This window comes from Gymnoscopelus microlampas, assembly GCF_963454915.1.
Source record: "Gymnoscopelus microlampas genome assembly, chromosome: 15".
Classification (NCBI taxonomy): domain Eukaryota; kingdom Metazoa; phylum Chordata; class Actinopteri; order Myctophiformes; family Myctophidae; genus Gymnoscopelus; species Gymnoscopelus microlampas.
The window spans coordinates 13,205,513-13,226,980 of record NC_139952.1 but is presented as its reverse complement, the minus strand read 5'-3'; the positions used below and the strand labels follow the sequence as shown (position 1 = coordinate 13,226,980).

Below are 21,468 nucleotides of genomic sequence, written 5' to 3'. Positions count from 1 at the left end.
TATCTGTCTGTCTGTCTGTCTGTCTGTCTGTCTGTCTGTCTGTCTGTCTGTCTGTCTGTCTGTCTGTCTGTCTGTCTGTCTGGGGAGAAACACCAACTGAGAATGATTACATTTGTGTCTAACAGACTGAGATGAGAGTCGGTGCAGTCAGGGACGTCTCGGCTGTACCGACCCAATTCCTCCAGAATATTATGATCAATTGTGTCAAAGGCTTAACGTAAGCGGCGCTATAACACAGAGCTGTCGCCAGAGTTCTTCGTACTTCAGGAGAACATTAGTACTAGTGGATACATAAATGTCTTTGAAGAGTTTCGGTGCAGTTCAGTTGAGTTCAATTGTGTCTATGATTTTGTCGATTTTTTCCCCCACACCTCAGTATTGTACACACACACACACACACACACACACACACACACACACACACACACACACACACACACACACACACACACACACACACACACACACACACACACACACACACACACGTCTCTCTCTCTCTCTCTCACACACACACACACACACACACACACACACACACACACACACACACACACACACACACACACACACACACACAAACAAACGCACACACACGTCTCTCTCACACACACACACACACACACACACACACACACACACACACACACACACACACACACACACACACACACACACCTCTCTCTCTCTGTGTCTCTCTCTCTCTCTCTCTCTCTCTCTCTCTCTCTCTCTCTCTCTCTCTCTCTCTCTCTCTCTCTCTCTCTCTCACACACACACACACGTGTCAGTGCTGACCTCGTCAGATAAATATATAAACATTAAATAGAATCCTCTTTACTCATAGTGCTATCTATTTATCTGGATAGTAATGGTATGATTTGGTCAGGTTTAGAATTATTCACCAAAGAGACATTACCCCAATACTGAGCTCAGTGGCATTGGGTTTGTGGCACTCAAACCACCGAATGTTTCCATTTGAAACGCTCAACAGCAAAGTCACTTTACAGAAATGATGATTGCTGGCTGCTGAAAATAATGCACAGACCTAGTTGTGAACAGTTTCCTTGAGAGCAATTTCCTAGCCAAGTATATCCTACACAGTGAAATCCATCGTGCTCATTTAACTCAGTGAAACGTGAATACACATGCAACCAAATGGACGGGTCACATTTGTACACAGTTAACACTCTGAATTCTACAGCGTACAGAAGTGCACAGAAGAAACTGTTTTGTAGAGGAAAACGTGCCAGTACCGCTGATCTAAACAGGAAACAAGCCAGTACCGATAATCTATAGATTGTGGTACAGGATACACGCCAGTATCGCTAATATATACATCATTGGTACAGGAAACGAGCCAGTACTGCTGTACAGGAAACAAACCGGTACCACTAATATATCAATCAGTGGTGCAGGAAACGTGCTACCCTATACCATAGGAAACGTGCCAGTACCACCGATCCAACTAAAAACTCATCTGGATGTCACCCAAGAGGGATTGAATGACCTTCACAATACAGAGCAAGCATGGGGCTTTATAAAGTAGATGTTTATACATCATTTGTAGGAAGGAGTTGTAGCAGGAGGGAGGCTGAAAGGTAGTCATGTTTTTTTTTATTATAAACTAACAAGAAAACACTTGAGAGCTTTCATCATAACCTTTATTTCAACTCGGAATGCAGTTGAGGGGCAGGCCCTCATTTTCAATGTAGCCGAGACACAACAATAATATCAACAGAGATACATATATACATACATATTGAATATATTAAATAAACAGAAGACAGAGAATACTCAAGAATGTTTTCAAAGAACTAAAACAGATACATTAGAACATTAATTAAAGCAGTTACAGTCTGGAATAAAAGTGTTGGAAACCATTGCCCTAAATTGACCCAAGGAAGGCAGTGAAGTGAAGGCTTCTGGAGCTCTACTCCGCAGATGGAGTACTAACAGAAAATGCTGCTTTGCCTAGCTCTGTATTAGCAAATGGAACCTTTCTAAGCTTTCTAGAGGAAGAACCTCTTGTACTGTATGCCTACTGCATATAATAAGTGTAATAATAATAATAATACACACTTTATATTTGACACAAATCTCAAAGTGCTACATTGTATGAAAAATATTAAACATTAATAATAATAATAATAAAAACAATGAAAAGAATAAAATTCAGATCAATGGTCAACTATACACAGTTAAGAAAAAGTTCAAGTTTAAAAACACACAAGGCATCAGTAAGTCCATCTAGGCAAATGCCTTGTAAATATGAATATTAACAGTCTGCAGACTCCGCACTGATCATTTAGAAGGGGGAGGGGGGGGGGGGGGGGGCAGTTCATGAGACCAATTTTGGAACTCAGGAATCTCGTAGAGGACCTTTGTTTCATGACCCCCTTACCCACCCACTTGTCGGAGAGAGGTTTCTCATTAAGAAGGTCGAACTTAGCTTGACTGAGAAATATTCTGCACTGGAGTTTTCTGCGGACTGAGGGTCTATAGAAATGGCCAGAAGTATGGTTTGTGGTAATAGCTCAGCTTTCCAGTAAAAAGCACGCAGATTTGATGTGCCGTGACCACAGTAAGAATCCTCTTGTAGATTAGCCCCTTCCTGACAGCATTGTTTTTACACATGCTCTATTAACTCTTTTCCTGCCATTGACGAGATTTCTCGTTTTTCTCTGCATGGCTCAGCCCGCCGTCGACGAGATTGGACGAGATTTTTTTGGGGAAAAAAAATAAAACATTTTTTTTTGCTTTTTAAATGTTTTGTTTATCACAGGAGATAACGCGATGCGAAGATTTTCTGCTCCATTCACTTCAATGTTAAAAAATAAACTGAGACAAAATTCACATTTTACCTATTTTTGCAATGTTATTCTATGGCAGGGAAGGGGGTAGAGTGTGTATACTCTGGCAGTTAAAGAGTTAAGGTGGGCATGCACCACAAGGCCCTCTCTGTCTGTGTCGAAGTGTCCCTGAGCAAGACTCTTAACCCCTGACTGCTCCGTGCTGGCCACCATATCAATGGCAATTAATGGCACTGCTCCTAATATTTAGGATAATAAGGCCTGTGGGCTAGTCCACAAAGACTAGCTATCAATAGAAGAAAAAGGAAAAAAAGAAATGTGTTGCGATACAGGCCTTGATTAGTCTCACAGTAGCCAGACAAAATATCTAACATCTGAGGCATACATATTGAAATGTGGTTAAGGACAGCCCCTAAGACAAAGAAAATGCATGATAGACATGTTAATTAACCAACCACAGACCCCCCTTAGACCAACCTCGGGCTTCTGTTATAGCCATGCCAAAGCCATATAAGGAGAGTTGCGTCACATACGTTCACTTCATCGGGCCAGCCTTCTATTGGCGAATAGTGACAAAGCCCTGAACCGGAAGTTTTACGGAATTGACGTAACTCTCCAATAGAAGGCTCTGAGCCCAGCCAATCAAAGGCTTACGTGCAAAGTTTTACCCGGACATGTTGACTTGACCATGTCAGACTAGGCCTTGATATATGCAAGTACATGCCCCTGGACATGATGCTAGTACTGTGCTGTATGCAGTGTTGCCAGATTCTGTGACACTGCATACAGTACACAAGCAACCAGGTCTAGGAAAACCAGCCCAAAAGAAGCGACTATGGGCCTCACAACGCGTCGCGATGCGTTGTAGATCGGCTATTTTCAAATAAAATCTTGCGGGGAAATTATAATAAGCAGATCTGGAAACCCTGACTGTATGTCTCTGGTGCTGAGTGCCAAGAGGGAAGGCATCGGTTACCTCTTTATAGTCTTTGGATCAGTGGAGATTGAACCCCGGCCTCCCAATCTTGACACTTCAACCACTAGGCCACTGAGCTGGTAAAGAAAATCATAATTTGTGTGTGTGTGTGTGTGTGTGTATGTGTGTGTGTGTGTGTGTGTGTGTGTGTGTGTGTGTGTGTGTGTGTGTGTGTGTGTGTGTGTGTGTGTGTGTGTGTGTGTGTGTGTGTGTGTGCGTGCGTGCGTGCGTGCGTGCGTGCGTGCGTGCATGCTTGCGTGTTTCGTTGGGCTGTGCTGTGTTATTGAGGTTATTCATGCAGTAGTTATTGAGGGAAATTGTTTCGGAACCAAATTATACTGTAATTATGGAGATGAGAGGACCTTGTTCATTGGCACAAATGTAGAATGACGATGAGACTGCGTGTGTGTGTTGGGCGTGTGTGTGTGTGTGTGTGTGTGTGTGTGTGTGTGTGTGTGTGTGTGTGTGTGTGTGTGTGTGTGTGTGTGTGTGTGTGTGTGTGTGTGTGTGCATGTTATGTGTGTGTGTGCGTGTGCGTGTGTGTGTGTGTGCGAGTGTGTGTGTGTGTGTGTGTGTGTGTGTGTGTGTGTGTGTGTGTGTGTGTGTTTGCTCATTTCTTCACTGAATGTCCCTGCAGCATGCTGACAGCGCCAAATAAATGTGTTTCTCGGGGCAAACAAACAAACTCCTTCGATTCTCAGCCATCAACTGAATCTTAAAAAGACCTTTGCATCTCTCCTCTCCTGCTTTACTACTCTCCTCTCCTCTCCTCCCCCTTCTTCTTCTTCTTCTTCTTCTTCTTCTTCTTCTTCTTCTTCTTCTTCTCCAGTCTTTTCTACCCTCCTGCCCTCCACTCATCTCCCCTCCTCTGCTGTAATCTCCTCCTCTTTTCCTCTCCCCCCGCTCTCTCTCTCTCTCTCTCTCTCTCTCTCTCTCTCTCTCTCTCTCTCTCTCTCTCTCTCTCTCTCTCTCTCTCTCTCAGACAGAGAGAGAGTCACAGAGAAAGAGAGTGTGCTGTACACACACGCATGCAAACACTGCTGGCACAGTGAAGTACACGTACACAGGGAGCATATGCATGTAAACACACAGACAGACACAGGCAAACACGCGCGCGCACACACGCACACGCGCGCGCAGTGCTTACGCGGCTTACAAGCGGACGGAATGAATGCACGACGACACTCCAGTGAAACGAAGATAATGCTCATGAATGACGAGGGGCGGTTTTCCAAGATGTTGACCTCAGGCTAAACTGTGAGCAGGGTCTATACATTGTGTAATAGAATAAGGAGCCTCCTCGGTCGTCTGCTGTTCTCATACATAATGATGAATGGAGGCGTTCCCAAATATCTGGGCCAGTTCAGGTTCTCTCTCCATGGCTCTCTAACAGTGGTGGAAAAAGTACTCAAATGTTTTACTTAAAGGTAGGGTTGATGATTTTTAGGGTAGTGATTTTCTTTGGTTAAAATACGTGTTAAATAGCTCTATATTCTGATAGTACTCATTGCTATAGAGTGTTTGTTCAGTAAAAGGATCGAGTCTCCTTGTCTCTCCAGTATAAAACAGAAAATGCATTTTTGTTTCATTCAGTTTCATTTCCAATTTTATCCAATCAGGATAGAGAACTCAATCAGGATATACAGTAGATTAAATAAGTCAAATTGTAAGTGATGACACTAAGAAATGAGCAGACAAAATTGGAACTGGAACACTATAAAAATGAAGCTTAAAAATGGGTACTTTCTCCTGATTGGCTGAGATTTTGACACCTACCGGAAAATGTATTTTCTGTTTATTAAAGAGCTGGAGACTCCTGTCACTGAACAAACACTCTAAAGCAATGATTACTATCAGAATATAGTGCTTTAACCTTTTAACAAAATACTTTTTGTTTTAACCAAAAAATATCACTTACCCTACCTTTAAGTAAGTGTAGCCCAATATTTGCACAAATTTGCAAGATTTTTCAAAAATAGCAGATCTACAAGCTCATAGCGCTTGTATATCTGCTGTTTTTGAATAGCCAAATAAATCTAAAATGACACACATGCGTTCCCGGTCTTAATGGGTTAACCGAAAACCGGATCTTGCAGCATTGGTTTTGTATACTTAGGTCGAAACAATTGGATTAGCTTGCATTTTAGATCATAAGACATCCTCAATGAGCCAAATTGTTATGCTGCATGAATGCTCACCACACACACCTGAATCAAATCTGTAATCTGGATGAAATTACTTGTCAATTACGTCTAAATGACAATAACAGCTGAGATAGCATTATTTCACGCTCAACACAAACGTTCATCCGTGGCAAAGTTACATCTACATCACTGTAATGACTAAATGTGTATTGCCTGGGTGCCCGGTGGCTTGGCTAGTTAGTACACAGGCCTTTATGCTCCTTGTGAGCACGAGGACAGGGGTTTGACTCTGACCGTCTTGTCTCTCCTCTCCCTGCCATTGGTTTCCCGTCTCCCTACACCCTTGGTTCTCAAAGTGGGGTCCGGGGACCCCCAGGGGTACTTGAGGGGGTTCCAGGGGGTACCCAGCAAAATGTGTAAATATAGCATCAGAATAATTATGACCTTTTATACTTTGGCTATTCAAAAATAGCAGATCTACAAGCTCATAGCGCGGCACCGAGTGCCGCGCTATGAGCTTGTAGATCTGCTATTTTTGAAAAATCTTGAAAATTTGTGCAAATCTTTGAATATATATATTTTTAAAGCGAACATTTGTAACTCTAATCTTTGCTTCTGGGGGTCCCTGGAACAACATATTTTTAGATGGGGGTCCGCAGCCAAATACATATCATTTTGCGGGTCCTTGACATGAAAAAGTTTGAGAACCACTGCCCTACACCAGAGGTAGGCAACCTTTAGGCACGGGTGCCAACATTGGCACAGGAGAGGGTGATCACTGGCACACTGGCATAAGTGTGATAGAGAGGTTTTTTCTTTTAGAATTAAATATTTAAAAAAAAGTTTAGTCAGTTAAATTAAGTCCCCTCACATCTATATACAAATTACATCCTGCATATATAATACTACATTAGAGGAAAAGTCAGCCCTTCCTGAAGCCATGCAGTCCCTAAAGCCACTTCCTGAAGCCACTTCAGGGTGGCCAGGTTACGCAAGAGAAACAAGCAATCCGGTCTTTGAATTTACCTCCGGCCAATGAATTTGCCTCCACTCACGCTCGCTCGCTCACAGTCGCTTACAATAACTGGACATGTTAACATTGACCCTAAATGGCCGCCAGAAAGAAGCATCCAGGTCTATGAAAAGAGGCTACACTCTTGCTAATCCACAGTCGCAGATGATAAGCGCATCGCTTATAATAAACGGACATGGCAACATTACCACTACTCAACGACGATGTCACACTTCCCCCGGTTGCCTTTCAACAAACACAAAGCCCCGCGCAGCGGATAGACGGGAGGGGCGCCCTCCCGTCTACCCCCCCCCCCCAACACCGACACATAGAATTGCCGGTCAAGAAAAGGCGTCCTTCACCACAACACTGAGTCACCGGGAGCATTTCACATACACACGGATAGTCTCATAACTGGGAACGACCAAGTTAGGGTAACAGTTCAAATAATGGCAAGACAAGTGTATTTATGTAGCACATTTCAACAAGAAGGCAATTCAAAGTACTTTAAATTGACATATGGGGAGAGGACTTTGTGTTTAGCAAGTGGTGCACCAATCACAGAACACCTTCACAAGTGTGTGCCATGTTTTCTTGTTAGTGGTCATACCTTTACACAAATCTCCTGGGAATTAATGGAATCTAGATGCGTTCTGGTTTATGATTATGAAAGGGTTGCAGTACTCATTTCTATAATCAAAGAATTGTGTTAACATATGGTTCATTTATGTCTTTGCACCAGTGATGCTTGGTAACATATTGGGCTACATAATCAAATTGCATCTCCTTTTTTCCATATTCCTTTGCAAGTTCGCATTAAAGCACTGCCAGTTAAACAGTCTATCAGTCGATCATTACAGTAAAATGGAGACAAGCTGTAAAAAACAGAATAACCACCCAGATATTTTCTGTGAGAGAAAATTGTCTTTATATTGATCACGCCACCAGACTTCCTGGAAATGAGTCAATGAGTCTCATTTTGTCTCATTGTGTCTTTAATCAGTATGTGAGTGCATTTGCATTCTGTACAGTGTGTGTGCTTGCCAGCACACACACTTCCTTTTGGACAGAAACCAGTTTATTTTCTTAAGTAGATTACACTTGGGTTTTTTTTTGGTTTCTTTCTTCATATTCAAAAATCGTATTGACTTCAATCCCTGGTCCCTAACTGATATATTTGCCATTTACCTGTTGTTCCTTCATGCCCAATTGATTTTTATGGCATGGCTGTGCAAGAGGTTATAGCCATCTACGAGAGGGTCTGTGTGTCTTGTTGTGAGTGTGTGTCTGTGTGTCACATATGTTGTACACATGTTGAAATGGAGTCATACATCATAGATAATTACTGTATGTCATAGATGACTGTTGTCATATATCTATGACTGATGTCCCAGGCTGGCTACATAAAGTCCAAGATCCACATTGGAGCCGCGCCAATCCCATGTGGATCCTGACTGAGAATCACTCATTTTTCTCTTTTTCAAAGTGACAGTGGAAGGCCATTTTGTTTTGTTCAGTTTAGAATTTAGAGTGAATGCCAACTTTGAGCCGGAAAAAAAACACCCTATATCTTATGTATTTTCCCCACATTATTTATTGTATAGCAGTGGTTCTCAAACCTTTTCATGTCAAGGACCCCCAAAATGATATGTATTTGGGTGCGGACCCCCCATCTCAAAAATATTTTTTGCCAGGGATTTTTCAAAAATAGCCAAAGTATAATATATAGTGGTTCAAATTATTGTGACGCTATTTTAACACATTTATAGCTGGGGACCCCCTGGTACCCTCCGAAGGACCCCTGGGGGTCCCCGGACCCCACTTTGAGAACCAATGTTGTATATGATCCCCTTACATGAGAACAACACGATTTATCTGGGAAAAATCCAGAAGTCTAACTGTCTCTCAACAATGTACCATGTCTTTCTATCTCTCTCTCTCTCTCTCTCCTCCAGCCATCAGCTGTGGTCATCCCGGAAGTCCCATATATGGCCGTACGGTGGGCAACGGCTTCAACCTCAACGATGTGGTCAGCTTCGTTTGTAACCGGGGTTACGAAATGGAGGGGCCTGCGCACGCTCAGTGCCAGGCCAACCGCCAGTGGAGCCACCCGCCCCCAACGTGTAAAGGTGGGGAGAAAAGTTAAGTCTGTTCCCCCCTAACATTACTTACCCCCCCTAAACGTCCATACCGCCTTAACCCTCATCACCTAATTTACCCCCAGTGGTGACAAAAGTACTCAAATGCTTTACTTAAGTAAACGTATCATTTTCTGCAATGTAGAAATACTCTGTTACAAGTGAAAGTCCGGAATTCAAAATTGACTAAAGTATTGGTTTCAAAATGTACTTAAAGTACCAAAAGTAGAAAGTACTCATTATACAGAATGTCCCGTTTCGCAAGTTTTCAAATGTATGAAATGTATAAAAATCTTTTGAAAATATTTGAAAATAGCCGAAAATATTTGAAAATACCCGATCTACAAGCTCACAATGTGCCGCGATGCGACGCATTGTGAGCTTGTAGATCTGCTATTTTCAAATAACCGAAATGTATGTAGGGCTAATGTATATTTTGTAATAATCCAAATCTACAAAGTAACTAGTGACTAAAGCTTTCAAAGAATTGTAGTGGAGTAAAAATACAATATTTGCCTTTGAGATGTAGTGGAGTAGAAGTAAAAGTATTGAAAATTGGAAATACTCAAGTAAACTAAAAAATACCTCAAAATGTTACTTAAGTACAGTACTTGAGTAAATGTACTTTACACCACTTTACACCACTGATTTGCCCATAATCCTGAATGGTCGCACACATGCGTGATTGAAGGGGAGTAATCAACGCACGCTGTTACGCCATCGCATAGAGTTCAATGTTGTTGAACTCCATGCGTCGGCTTGTCTATGCACCGTAATCGGAAGCTCCGCCCCTTTGCTGGCATAGAATGGAAGAGAACAGCATGCGACTGTTTCAGTCCCGCGTGTGTGACCACGATGCCCTATAACCTGTTATAACCCCTTAACTTGGCGAGAACGCCGTCAACTCCAGTCTCCCAAACCAGCTGGTACCTAATCCTGATGCTATGTGTACTCTAACCTGCTTTCGCCATCATAACCCCAACGGCTCAATCTAAAAAAAACGTTAATTCATCGATATTAAAATGATTCTAATTCGCTACCAGCACTTGTATACGTACCGTACTCAGGGTTGCCAGATCTGCTTATTATAATTTCCCCGTAAGATTTCATTTGAAAATAGCCGACCTACAAGCTCGCAACGCGTCGCATCGCGACGCGTTGCGAGCTTGTAGATCTGCTATTTTCAAATAGCTGATGTATACAGTATGTTAAAGTGCTTGTTTCTCCCACAGAATCTGGCAACACTGACTGTACCGTACAATACGTACTTTATACCTGGTACTGTAGCATTCGTGAACATTTGAACGGCGGTTATTTTTCCGCTAAGAAATATCAGAATTCTAATCACAGTAATAAATAAATAATAAATAAAAATGGGCGCCACGTAAACATGGGCTAAGCGGTGTTGAGGCTGCATTACAAGTCCAATTAGTAAGCTCATTGCTCAAAAAATCACGGTGCCAGTGGGTCATACAAAATTCATAAAGGGAACACATGGTTAACAAGCAAATACAAGAAAGAAAACACATTTCTAATAAGCAATGCAGTGGGCCGGATCTGGGAAATTACAACATCCACCAGAACTAACCACTTAAATCCGTCCGTTAACTGCACTAACATGGTTAGAAGAATGCATAGTAGCCGGTGACGCCTGTGGGACTTGATGAGAGCTACAGTAACTCTCTCTGGTTTTTACCAAATAACACATATCTCCCTGTTTGTATGTGTAACTGTCTGTCTGTCCGTCTGCCTGTCTGTCTGTGGGTATGATTGTGTATATGTGTGTGTGTGTGTGTTTGTGTATATGTGTGTGTGTTTGTTTGTTATGTATCTCTCTCTCTCTCTCTGTCCGTCTGTGTCTCTCTCCGTCTCTGTATAGTGGTGAATTGTTCAGATCCAGGTATTCCGGCCAACTCCATTCGACAGAGTAAGATCGAGCACGGGAACTTCACCTTTGGGACCGTGGTGTTCTACGACTGTAACCCGGGGTACTATCTGTTTGGGTCTCCTGTTCTGACCTGTCAGCCTACGGGGCAGTGGGACAAGCCTCTCCCAGAGTGCATAGGTTGGTCTGATCTCCATGTTTTGTTTCCGATTTGTGACATTGTCTATTCCCAAAAAAAAAGATTGTGTTTGCCATATGTATCTCACAATTTAACCACTAAGAACGGGAACGTGTCTCTGTGTCATTTTAAGATTTCTTTGGCTATTCAAAGATCTACAAGCTCATAGGCACCGAGTGCCGCGCTATGAGCTTGTAGATCTGCTATTTTTGAAGAAAAACTATTTTGAACATGTGTGCAAATCTTTGAATATATATATTTTTTAATTTTTCGCTTTAAAAAAATATATATTCAAAGATGTGCACACATTTTCATGATTTTTCAAAACATTTTGATTAGCCAAAAGAAATCTTAAAATGACACAGATGCGTTCCTGGTTTTAATGGATTAATTATGCCAATAATTGCCCCTAAACATTTTTGAACGGAGAGTAAAGGTCAGTATATATTTTTTTGATATTCTTCTTCTTTTTTTTTTACACATATTTAAACCAATTCTCAAAAGCACAGTCTATCTTGTCTCTTCCTATTTGTCTCCAAGTCTATCCATCTCTCTCTCTCTCTCTCTCTCTCTCTCTCTCTCTCTCTCTCTCTCTCTCTCTCTCTCTCTCCCCCCATCTCTGTAGTCGTAGACTTTAGACACCCCCCACACCCCTGCTGTTGAGCAGTGAGTAGTTTAAGCAATATCCATCAATCTGTCATTGATTCACCTCTCTGTATTCCCTCCCCCCCCCTCTTCTTCTTCTTCTCTCTCTCTCTCTCTCTCTCTCTCGCTCTGTCTGTATAGTTGTAGACTGTGGTCACCCTGGCTCTCCTCCTAACGGCGTGCTGAGTGGAGAGAAGTTTACGTTCGGCTCAACGGTTCGATACTCGTGTCTGGGCGGGAGACAGCTGAAAGGGGAATCATCCCGGACCTGTCAGCTAAATGGCTTGTGGAGTTCCCCAATGCCCTTCTGCTCTGGTAACTATTTGAACCTCTATTGAACACGCTCACTTTGAAATATCCACTTTGTGCACTGCATGGGGGGAGGCGTGGAGGGGAGGGGACACTTGAAAGGGAAGAGACATCTAGAACCTTAGCCTAATCAATGGGCCTCACCGCTCTGCTAGGATACTTTATTAACCGGCTAAGACCGGGAACGCGTCTGTGTCATTTTTAGATTTCTTTGGGTTATTAAAAAAATATCAGATGCACAAGCTATACAACGAGCTTGTAGATCTGAATTTTTTTGGGGGGGGGGGGGGAATGTTGAAAATGTGTGCAAATCTTTGAATATATATATTTTTAAAGCGAACATTTGTAACTCAAAATCTTTGCTTCTGGGGATTCTAGAAATGTCTTCTAAATCCTAACAGTTAAAAAAAAAAGTATTTGGCCGTGAGACCCCCGTCTCAAAATATTTTGTTCCAGGGACCCCCAGAAGTTGTAACAGAGTTAAAAATGTTCGCTTAAAAAAATATACATTCAAAGATTTGCACACATTTTCTACGATTTAAAAAAAATAAATAGCAGATCTACAAGCTCATAGCGCGGCACTCGGTGCCGCGCTATGAGCTTGTAGATCTGCTATTTTTGAATAGCCCAAAGAAATGTAAAAAAAAAAGACAAAGATGCTTCCCCGGTCTTAATGGGTTAACCTCTCTATGGGGCAATGGAGGGATAGTTGGATAGACAGATGCGGGGCTGTCAGTTGAAAGGGGTGTGTGGATCAACCACACAAATCTGTCCTTTGGGTCGGAAAATGATCTCAGTCTAATTTGACACTAGCTCACTCTAGTTTAAACCCTTTTAGACTCATGGCTGCATGGCATATCTGTATGTTTGTCAAAGCATATACTGTATATAGCATGATATTTTGGGGCTTTTTCTGCCTTTATTGGAAGATACAGTAGACTGACAAGAAATGGGGAGAGAGAGAGAGATGGGGAGTGACGCGCGCAAAGGTCGTCGGGATCGGGATTCGAACCCGCAACGCGCTGTCACGCGTGCATTAGCAGCCTAGGTTGCCCGGACCGCTACTACGCCAGCCGTCCGGGCCAGCGCGACAGTTTTACAACACTTTGAATTGTAAGGACAGAGTAACAGAGTTGTAAACACACGTCATGTCCGTTAAAGGTAGGGTAAGTGATTTTCTTTGGTTAAAATAAGTGTTAGATAGCTCTATATTCTGAGAGTACTCATTGCCATAGAGTGTTTGTTCAGTAAAAGGAGTCTCCTTGTCTCTCCAGCTCTTTATTAAACAGAAAATGCATTTTCGTTACAGTTTCAGTTTCATTTCCAATTTTATCCAATCAGGATAGAGAACTCAATCAGGATATAGATTAAACAAGTGAAATTGGAAGTGATGACACTAAGAAATGAGCAGGAACAATTGGAACTGGAACACTATAAAAATGAAGCTTAAAAATGGGTACTTTCTCCTGATTGGCTGAGATTTTGACACCTACCGAAAAATTTATTTTCTGTTTATTAAAGAGCTGGATAGACAGGGAGACTCCTGTTACTGAACAAACACTCTATAGCAATGATTACTATCAGAATAAAGTGCTTTAACCTTTTAACAAAATACTTTTTGTTTTAACCAAAACATATCACTTACCCTACCTTTAACATCAACCTCAAGTCAAGTCAATATACTTGTGGATAGTGGATTAAGACATACATTCAACACTTTGTTTGTTATGAATGCATTGCTATTTAGCTAGACACAGTGGCAAAGTAAACGTTGTTATTTTTAACTAGGCTATGACTCCCTCTCTGCGTGACTGCACATTATCCCGCTGATTGCTCCTCAGGTGTTTATGATGAGCACTTGACGAGACGGAGGGGTGGGGTGGGGGGGGGAAGTTAGGGGGGTTAAGTGTCTTGCTCGGGGACACTTTGACCGAGGCTGGGAGGTGAACCGGGGACTTTCTGTTTACCAGATGGCCTCTCCACCCACTAAGCTATACAGACGCCCCATAGCTTAACAGCCAGGCGGAAATCTCAGAACCCATCGGCTAATCGTTTATTTTTGTTTTTGTTCTGCTATGACCGCTGGCTGCTCGTCTTCCGCAGGTTGGTCAGTGCTTACAGTCCGATGATGTGCTATAGCCACAGAGGTTTATATACGACGGGATCATTTCACAAGTGGCCAGGTTACATTACATTCATGCAGATGTCTGTTGAGAGAGATTAACCTGCAGGTTAATGACTGGCATGCGATAAGGGGAAGTTGCAGTTTAGCCGCCAGCAGGCTATAGTAGCTAAAGCGGGAACATCCAGATCTAGCGCACGCAGGTCTCGCCCGTTCCCCCCCCCAGAGGCCAAGCTGCCATGTGTAATAAAAAAAACATTAGCCGATGGGTTCCCAGATTGCCAAAAAGCCCAGGAGAAGATATTACCTTACTGGGGCTAGTTTAAAATTAAAACGTTATTATGTAACCGGGGCAATTTGGCAATGAGCACATTGTTATTTAAGCCATTGAGACCGGGAACGCATCTGTGTCATTTTAGATTTCTTTGGCTATTCAAAAATAGCAGATCTACAAGCTCGTAGCGCGGCACCGAGTGCCGCGCTGTGAGCTTGTAGATCTGCTATTTTTGAAAAATCGTGAAAAAAAATATTTTATTATATTTTTTTCAAAAAAAGATTTAGAAAAACGTTTTTGAATCGGCCTCAGGTCTTAATGGGTTAAAGAGGTTAAATGAGAACACTTTGCAGACCAATACGTTTTCCCCTTCAGCCTTGAGGGCATTCACAGGCTATGGGGCCTTCAGGCATCCAGCCCCAGGACCTCTTGTGTTAAATCCTGTCAGCTGTACAACCTGACCAAACTCTTTCGGTCAATGGCTCTGTGTGTGTGTGCGTGCGCGCGCGCGCGCGCGTGTGTGTGCGTGTGCGTGTGCGTGCGTGTGTGTGTGTGTGTGTGTGTGTGCGTGTGTGCGTGTGTCTGATTGGTGAGATTGTTCCAAAGTCACCTCAGGGAAACGACAGAGAGATTAGTTTCCACATTGTTCTATCCCCCAGATACACACACACACACACACACACACACACACACACACACACACACACACACACACACACACACACACACACACACACACACACACACACACACACACACACACACACACACACACTTGTGACATCAGGTAGATTGGTTGTTCTCCCTGTTCAGGCCTGATACACCCGAGGCTACATAGCGACTTTGGTGCATGCATACGCATGTGCTTGCGTGTGCGTGTGCGTGTGTGTGTGTGTGTGTGTGTGTGTGTGTGTGTGTGTGTGTGTGTGTGTGTGTGTGTGTGTGTGTGTGTGTGTGTGTGTGTGTGTGTGTGCGTGCGTGCGTGCGTGCGTGCGCACGCTCGCTCACGTGCGTGCATGTGTGCGCGTGTCTATTAGGCCCTAACTGATACTTGATTTCTGATTGGCTACCAATATTCAGAGAGGGAACATCATTGATTTGTGAGCTGATAACGACTTTTTTAATGACATGTAATGTCCTCACATTGACCACTCTGCCTTTAACTTCCGGAACCAGGATTGATTTATTTTTTATGTCCGAATGTATATGCATTAAAAGGAATTTGTGCATTTCTCACATAATGTGAGAAATGTTTAAAAAATACACATAACACAGCAATGACACTAATATCATAAAATTTATACCACCAAAGAATGGTTACTTTCATGGTTGTGTTGTGCACATTTGAACAGAAAGCGTCCTTGAGTCTATATGAATTTATAAGGAAAATACACTAAAGTATACACATGCAAATGTCCACTTGATATTCATGGTGCTTGAGTGTGAGTTTTTGAGTCGACACACAAGAGCATAATATCCTGCCTATTTGCAATTTCCCAAACAAACCTACCGATGCATCTTTCATTAGATTAGAGACGCCTGTGAGACATCCCTGTAAATTATTCTTTTAATTCCCTTTTCTTCGTTATGCACCATTTTAGTACTATAGGGACATTTATTCCAAAAACATAGATAGTTCTGGTAGACAGCAATACTTACTGTATGTATAATTTGAATTCAATCTAGAAAAGAAGAAAGTGTCCTTGTTAAGCTCCGTATTCTGTATTGTTTGGAGGCAAAGTGATCCAAAAAGAAGTAATCAGATTGCATTATTGAGGTGCAGTGTTCCAGTGGAGTTTATGTTTTGCAGATTTTACATACATTTCAAAATGATACAATCTATGCCTATGAGACCACTCCAGTGTTATGCCTTTAAAAATAAAGGCATGGGCAGTATTAGCTGATGATATTGGTGTCTCTGCATATTTGTCTAGCCTTGCTGTGTGTGTGTGTGTGTGTGTGTGTGTGTGTGTGTGTGTGTGTGTGTGTGTGTGTGTGTGTGTGTGTGCGTGTGCGTGTGTGCGCGTGGCGTGTGTGTGTGTGTGTGTGTCAGTGGTGGAAAAAGTACTCTATGTTTTACATAAGTGAAAGTATCAATAATGCAAAGTAGAAGTACTCTATGTACTAACCCTAACTCTAAAGTCCAGAATGCAAAATGTACTTGACTAAAAGTACAAAAGTATTGGTATCAAAATGACTTAAAGTACCAAAAGCAAAAGTACTAAAATGTTTGAAAATAGCAGATATACAAGCTCACAACGCGTCGCATCGCGACGCGTTGTGAGCTTGTAGATCGGCTATTTTCAAATAGCCTAGGTATAAAATATGGTTAATGTGGTTAATGTATGTTTTATAATATAATAATTTATATCTGCAAAGTAACTAGTAACTAAAGTTAATTGTAGTGGAGTAAAAGTAAAAGTACCTAAACAAAGTACTTAAGTACAGTACTTAAGTACAGTACTTGAGTAAATGTACTTAGTTACTTTCCACCACTGGTGTGTGTGTGTGTGTGTGTGTGTGTGTGTGTGTGTGTGTGTGTGTGTGTGTGTGTGTGTGTGTGTCTGTGTGTGTGTGTGTGTGTGTGTGTGTGTGTGTGTGTGTGTGTGTGTGTGTGTGTGTGTGTGTGTGTGTGTGTGTGTGTGTCTGTGTCTGTGTGTGTGTGTGTGTGTCTGTGTGTGTGCTTGCTCTCCCAGGAGCACGCTCTGTGTCTGTCAGACAGAATGTGCTGACCAAGCAGCGCTCCAAGGGCAAAGGGATTCACACAGACAGCACACCCACTCACACACAGACATGCAGACTCATAGGCTTTGGCACCGACATACGCACACAGTCTCCCGCGCACACACACACACACATGACATGACACACGTGTGTCCCTCGACATGATGCACACTTAAGGTCAACACATGCTCCATGTCACCAGCACACGTAGACTGTCTTTGGTTATGCGTTCATGCACCAAAATAAGGGTCTCTGTAACCGCCCCCTATAAGTGAGTTTTGGACACTGACCAATCCTGCACCGTGATTGGCCAATAGTCTACAACGCAGTCTACACCCCTAACCCTTCCACAGTCAATGCAAATCTATACTTTTGCAAAGTCAGCCAATCACATTACAGCTAGTGTCATCACCACTAGCTGTAATGTGATTGGCTGACTTTGCAAATTCAGGACTGTGATTGGCTAGCGAAACACATGACACATGTGCAGCCCTATGAATAGCAGTATGGACTTCAAAAAAAGTCACTTACCACACACCGCCCACTTCACACTGGGTGTGATTTTTTACTCTTTCACTTGGCTCTGGGACGAGCTGAATGGAGCACCCGTGCGCAAGGAAACGGTTTGTTTTCGGTGGGAAGGGAGCGCACAGACAGTAAATCCCGCCCACTACATTTGATTGGGTAAAGCGCGGCCTGCTTCCTGATCTGAGGCCACGCCCACTTGTAAGCTGACGTGCGCACGTCCTGAACGGGGCTCTCGACATATTCAGTAGCGTAGCTCTGAATCTGTTCTTGAGGGATTCGTTTTTGTGTCACAGTGTGTGCCCACAGTGGGTGCATGCATGCATACGTAGGGCTGTCACGATTACACATTGAAGTTGACGATTAATTGTCATGATTTAATTGTGTGTTTGTTTGGCCATTGAACATTGGAACATAATGCAATTTTAATTTCTGTTTGTTGTTTTATTTGCTTCATAAGCACAAATTGCACAGGACAGATAACCTAATAACCTTAATTAATAACAATAAAAATAACTTAAATATATGAAAAGATTACTGACACATTTAATAATGTTATAACTTTCAAAAGAAATGTTTAAAAATGTGCAGAAATAGCTGATCTACAAGCTTACAACACGTCACAACGTGTGTAAGCTTGTAGATCAGCTATTTTTGGAAAAAAAAAACGCTTTCCACATTGAAACGATTATGACGATAAGGCAAAAATAATCGCGATTATCTCAAATAATTGCGACGATCATGTCATTAGACGATCATGTAATAATTGTGACAGGCCTATACATACATGTACTTGTCAATGTAACCACTTTAAGTCCTATATTCTTTGTCATACGATAAGTAGTGAGAATGCCATCCTAGATCTGATATTTTTGTCATTTTTGAAAACATTTGAACTTCTTTGAAATCAGGTTGAAAGTGCCTGATAAACTGAGACTTTTAGGTATTGTTATTTGTACTGAACTTCCCCACTTTTTCGCCATTCTTTATCTCTCTTTCTCTCTTAGTGTGCCTCTCGTCTCCTCTTTTTCCGTTTTTGTTGCGCGTGAAGCATTATGTTTTGGTAGTGGATCAATGAAGCAATGTGGTTGTGTTTCTGCAGATGATGCAGGTGCTTTATTTCATATTATTCATCTTGTCCTGTCTCAAAAGATTTTACCCCATGGAGGCCTGAGGTTCCGATTCTGCAAAATGTCTTCTAAATCCGAACGGTTTTCTGAAAAACGTATTGTTTCTGTGTCAGTTTTCAAACTTTTTCATGTCAAGGACCCCCAGAATGATATGAATTTGGCCGTGGACCCCCATCTCAAAATATTTTGTTCCAGCGACCCCCAGAAGCAAAGATTTGAGTTAATGTTTGCTTTAAAATAATATATATATTCAAAGATTTGCACACATTTTCTTGATTTTTCAAAAATAGCAGATCTACAAGCTCGTAGCGCGGCACTCGGTGCCGCTCTATGAGCTTGTATATCTGCTATATTTGAATAGCCAAAGTGTAAAATAATGCTTTTTAGCTCAAATCTGAAAATGACACCGACGTGTTCCAGGTCTTAATGGGTTAAAGTGAAGCTGAACAGTTCAGTATGGCTTTAGTAGCTTCTTCAACTTCAGGTTGTTGTTTGCTTTCGTAGAACTTTGGGTCGTATAGTTACCTGGGATGACATAAACTCAAATACATTTTCTTCATCCATTGCCTTTCTGCTCTATGAGTGAGCTAAAAATAGTGATTCCATTTACTCTCTTGAATGAGGAAACAGGTCCCAAAATTACAAACGAAGCAGGTTCCTCCAATAAGTTTGTAATAGAATGAGTCCTGGTGCACTCTTTTTACACCGATATTGGTTACCTTCTTATCAAGGGAAATATAATGTTTAACACTGTCTATTGACAGAATCTGCTTTGTTTGCAGTCTGTATCTGCTAAAGGTGTAATTGTGAGAACTGTTTTTCTATCCAGTGATTGTGAATGGAATTACTGCCATAAATAACACATAGGGCCGGATCTAGGCATAGGCAATGCCCCCCCCCCAAAAAAAAATATTTTTGGGGGGGCTTGTGAAAGTTACATTTATGGTGTGTATGATATTAAATGTGACCATAATCAAAGTAATCCTTAATCATATTCCATCATGCATCATTGCACAATTCAAATAATGCTCCGCCCTGATTTGCCATGGGCAGTGTTGCCAGATATTGCGAGAGAAAAAAGCCAAGGAAAACAAGCCGAAAAGAAGCAAAAGTAGGCGAAAAAAAACAGAACATAATTTTTTTCGCCGCACGCTTTGCGCGGCGGCTGAGTTCACGCCCCATCAGTATTTCTTATTGCCCCCCCCCCCCCCCAATTATAAATGTCTGTATCTGGGCTTTACAGTATGGTTGATTAACAATATTTCGACTTACTGTACATTACACATCATCTCCAGGTATCTATGCAATCCAAAGTTCTACCAAAGTTTTTCGAGGAGCATGTTTAACCTTTTCTCCTTCTCTTTGTACACCCCTCTTGCCCCACCATTCCCCTGTCTTTCTCTTCCTCCTCCCGTTCCATCTCTTTATATGTCACCTTCTCTCTCTCTCTTTCTCTCTCTCTCTCTGTCTCTGTGTGTAGGCGACACGGCCGGTTCTTGCGGTGACCCCGGCGTCCCGTCTCACGGTTTCCGGGAGCAGACCGACTTCAAGATCCGCTCCAAGGTTTACTTCAGCTGCTCCGAGGGCTTCGAGCTGATCGGCTCCACCGAGAGGATGTGCTTCCCCAACGGGACCTGGTCGGGCTCGCAGCCCTTCTGTAAACGTAAGCCCAGAGTTTGATTCAAGCGAAAAGAATGAACAAATTAACTCATTGAGTGCCAGAATTGATTAATTAATTAATTAATTAATTGATTAATTAAGTGACAGTGTTTTTGAGCATTTTTTACTAACCTTTCGAGAGCAAAAGATGGAGGAGCAGTGATGGAAAAAGTACTCCGATATTTTACTTAAGTAAAAGTAGCAATACCACAGCAGAGAAATGCTCTGTCACAAGTAGAAGGCCTGTGTTTGAAATGTTACTTGAGTGAAAGTACAAACGAATTGGCGTCAAAATGTACTTAAAGTACCAAAAGTAAAAGTACTAAAATGTTTGAAAATAGCCGATCTACAAGCTCACAACGCGTTGTGTCGCGACGCGTTGTGAGCTTGTAGATCTGCTATTTTCAAATAGCCTAGGTATAAAATAGGGATACAGTGGTTAATGTATGTTTTATAATGTAATCATTTATATCTGCAAAGTAGTAACTAAAGTTTTCAAATAATTGTAGTGGAGTAAAAGTACAATGTTTGCGTCTGAGATGTAGTGGAGTAGAAGTAAAAGTGCTGAACAATTGAAATACTCCAGTAAAGTAAAAAATACCTGAACATTGTACTTAAGTACAGTACTTGAGTACATGTAATTAGTTACTTTACACCACTGCGGAGGAGTGTCTCTGCTTCCATCAGGGGGAAAAAAGCGAGTCAACGCGACCCTCCGTTCTTTAGTTAATGACTGTTGAATTTAACTTGTTCTCGCCAAAAACGCAGAAAAAAACAAGAAAGCAGAGAAAATGTTATTTTTCTAAATCCTTCAACATTAGATCGGACTGGGCTGGGTTTGTTGTGATTACGTTATTTCCGGATCTACCCCTCTCCAGAACTCATAGCATCACTCTGGTGAACAGCGGCATCTAGCGTGAACACTGAAAACACCGTT

The 21,468-nt window shown here is 42.0% G+C and overlaps 1 protein-coding gene across 1 annotated transcript in view; it reads left to right on the top strand.

Moving 5' to 3' along the window:
• The window catches only part of csmd3b (CUB and Sushi multiple domains 3b), a gene marked incomplete at its 5' end in the record, with an annotated part of 624,567 nt that overhangs the window by 566,512 nt on the left and 36,587 nt on the right, over positions 1-21,468 (top strand). The window contains 4 exons of the mRNA XM_084079659.1: positions 8,898-9,083; positions 10,960-11,145; positions 11,930-12,103; positions 20,353-20,535. Coding sequence (XP_083935785.1) covers positions 8,898-9,083; positions 10,960-11,145; positions 11,930-12,103; positions 20,353-20,535 — 729 coding nt within the window. The remainder of the gene's footprint in view (positions 1-8,897; positions 9,084-10,959; positions 11,146-11,929; positions 12,104-20,352; positions 20,536-21,468) is intronic.